Here is a 2941-nt window from a genome sequence, read left to right as displayed (position 1 = left end):
GTAGCCCATCATGCTCGCAGTCCCCTCCGAAGGCTATCAACATGCCCTCATCTTCGGCTTAAAAGTGGCTTCATCTTTGGTTCGCCATCCTTTCTCAACTTCTCTGCACTACAAGAGTGCATACTTCGTCCTCGAACTGAATTCAAAAACCGAGTTTTTATTCTTAATGGCCTTGTTTGTCTTGCATTTATCTGCGAGCCACTTGCCTTGATCTTATTCACCGCCGAGATGCAGGATCTCATATTGTGTAAGATAGGTCTCTGATTGGGCCTTCACTGGTATGGGCCCGGAGCTTAGACTGCTTCTCTATAAGCATTCCTTAGGCAGGGTTGGAATTGCAGTCCACAAAGGGTCGACGCAGCTGAAGGAGTTTGAAAAAATTCATTCTCACATGGAGGAACGTCCAAATGAGCTTCCAGTGTCTAAGATGAACACATTGATGCAAATGTATGTTGAGAGAGGAAGCATGGCGGATGCCCACAAGGTATTTGACAAGATGTCAAAGCATGACGTGGTGTCATGGAACATCATGATTCTGGGGTATGCTAAGCGAGAAGAAGGTGTGCAGGCTTTGGAGTTGTATGCACGGATGCAACAAGAAGGAGTCACAGCAGATCATCGGACTTTTGTAGGCGCATTGAAGGCTTGCAGTAGCCTGGGAGACGTACAAGAGGCTGATGGGAGATCTGCTAAAATAGGGCACCTGGGGAAAGGTAGAGCCATCCACGCTCGAGTATTAAAGAGTGGCTTTGAATCAGATTTATTTGTAGGAAATACCTTGGTGAATATGTACATGAAATGTGGGAGCATGGAGGATTCCTGGCATGTCTTTGAGAAATTGCCTCATCGAGATGTCGTCACGTGGAATATCATGATCTTGGCTCATGCTGAAGAAGGTAGTGTGCTGGCTTTGGAATTGTATGCACGGATGCACCAGGAAGGTGTCAGAGCAGACCATCGAACGTTTGTCGTCGTGTTGAAAGCTTGCAGTAGTCTGGCAGCATTGGAAGGGGGGAAGCCACTTGATGAGAAATTTGCAAAAGTAGAGTGCCTGGAAAAGGGAAGAGCCATCCACTCCCAAGCAATAAGGAGTGGCTTTGAGTCCGATATATTTGTAGGAAATACCTTGGTGAATATGTATGTGAAGTGTGGAAGCATGGCCGATGGACAGCGTGTCTTTGACCAATTGCCTCATCGTAATGCAGTTACATGGACTATTATGATCCTCGGTCATGCTGAGCAAAAAGACAGTGCACTGGCTCTGGAGTTGTATGCATTGATGCGCCAAAAAGGTATCACAGCACATCATCGAACTTTTGTTGGCGCATTAAAGGCTTGCAGTAGCCTTGCAGCCCTAGAAGAGGGGTACCAGGTTGATGAGATAATTCAGAATACAGTGTGCCTGATGAAAGGTAGAGCTATACATTCTGAAGTAGTAAAGAGTGACTTTCAGTATGATGTATTTGTGGGGACTGCCTTGGTGGATATGTACACAAAATGTGGCAGTGTGGAGGATGCTCGCCAAGTCTTTGATGAATTGCCTCACCGTAATCTGATTACATGGACTACCATGATTTTGGGGTATGCTGAGAAAAAAGAAAGCGAGGAAGCTTTTAGGCTTTATGCACAGATGCAAGAGCAAGGTCTGTCACCAGATAGTGTGATTTATGTGGCCATCCTGAAAGCATGTGGCAACACAGCATCTCTGGAGACTGGAAAGGAACTCCATTCTCAAATTTGCGGGGCTGGCTTTGAGACTGTTGCCAACGTGGCAACCAGCCTCATCGACATGTATGCTAAAAGTGGGAGCATGGTTGATGCCCAGCAGTTTTTTGATGCTTTGTCCACGAGGGATGTTGTACAATGGAATGCATTGCTTGCAGGATATGCCTGCCAGGGGGAGAGTGAACTTGTGTTCAATTTGTTTAAGAGAATGAGACAGAAAGGCATACAACCGGACTGGGTCACATTTCTTATTCTTCTCACTGTATGCAGTCATGTGGGTTTAGTGGATAAGGGCCAGGAGTATTTTGAGGCTATGAGCAAACAGTTTAGCATTATCCCGACTGGTGAGCACTATATGTGCATGGTTGACCTCCTCGGCCGTGCAGGCCAAGTGAACGAGGCAGTGGCAATGGTGGAGAAGATGCCTTTCCAACCTAACGTAGTTGTCTGGAAGTCTGTGTTGGGTGCTTGTCGAAAGTGGAAAAATATAGAGGTTGGAAGACATGCGTTTCAAAATGCAGTGAGATTAGATCAGAAATGTTCTACAGCATATGTGTTGATGGCAAACATATATGCTTGTGGTAGGACATGATAAGATTACATTTGCATTGGGGGTACGGGGCATCCCCAAGGAAATACATGATTATAAAGCTGAAACGTCTTTCTTTCAAACAAGAGTATGTACCTGACTGGGACGGGGTTTTAAAGGAAATATCTGAAGATGGAACTGAACATGCACTGTGTGGGCACAGTGAGAAGCTTGTGCCCTGATCAATACACCCCAGGGATATGGTCTTTCTTTCAAAGAAGGGTATGTGCCTGATTGGGACAGGGTATAACAGGAAATATTTGAAGATAGAACTGAAGGTGCACTGTGTGGACATAGTTGAAAAGCAGCCTATCGCTTGGTGCCCTGATCAATATGCCCCAGGGTATCCCATACGTGCCATTAAAAATCTGCAGGTTTGTGACAATTGTCACAAGGCCACTGCCTTACATCAAAAGATAGAACAACGAAAATTATAAGCAAAAAATGAACATCACAGTCACATTACAAGGGCGGAAACTTCCAGATTTCGAATTCCCGAGAAAAATGTTTGGATGAGCATGCCACTTTTTCCAAACATTGGCACATCTTGTCGATTCCTCTATTTCCTCTGCACCTTCCTACAACACTGCGAGAGCATATAGCTTTGACATTAGCACATAAAGAAGC

The 2941-nt window shown here is 45.3% G+C and overlaps 1 protein-coding gene across 1 annotated transcript; it reads left to right on the top strand.

The window, feature by feature from the left end:
* The first annotated feature begins 280 nt into the window (after window positions 1-280).
* LOC147897776 (pentatricopeptide repeat-containing protein At2g33680-like) lies at window positions 281-2317 on the top strand. The gene has a single exon (XM_087380121.1). It carries the CDS (start codon window positions 281-283, stop codon window positions 2315-2317), a length of 2037 nt encoding a protein of 678 aa, XP_087236247.1.
* Window positions 2318-2941: the final 624 nt, after the last annotated feature.

The sequence above is a fragment of the Dipteris shenzhenensis genome, chromosome 10 (assembly GCF_047967505.1).
Source record: "Dipteris shenzhenensis isolate YYH24624 ecotype China chromosome 10, Dip_SZ_1.0, whole genome shotgun sequence".
Classification (NCBI taxonomy): domain Eukaryota; kingdom Viridiplantae; phylum Streptophyta; class Polypodiopsida; order Gleicheniales; family Dipteridaceae; genus Dipteris; species Dipteris shenzhenensis.
The sequence above is the reverse complement of the archived record's forward strand: the minus strand, read 5'-3'. Positions and strand labels throughout refer to the sequence as shown.

Excerpts from the sequence above, each read along its gene's own strand:
- LOC147897776 (XM_087380121.1), top strand. The coding sequence starts at position 281 with ATGGGCCCGGAGCTTAGACTGCTTCTCTATAAGCATTCCTTAGGCAGG.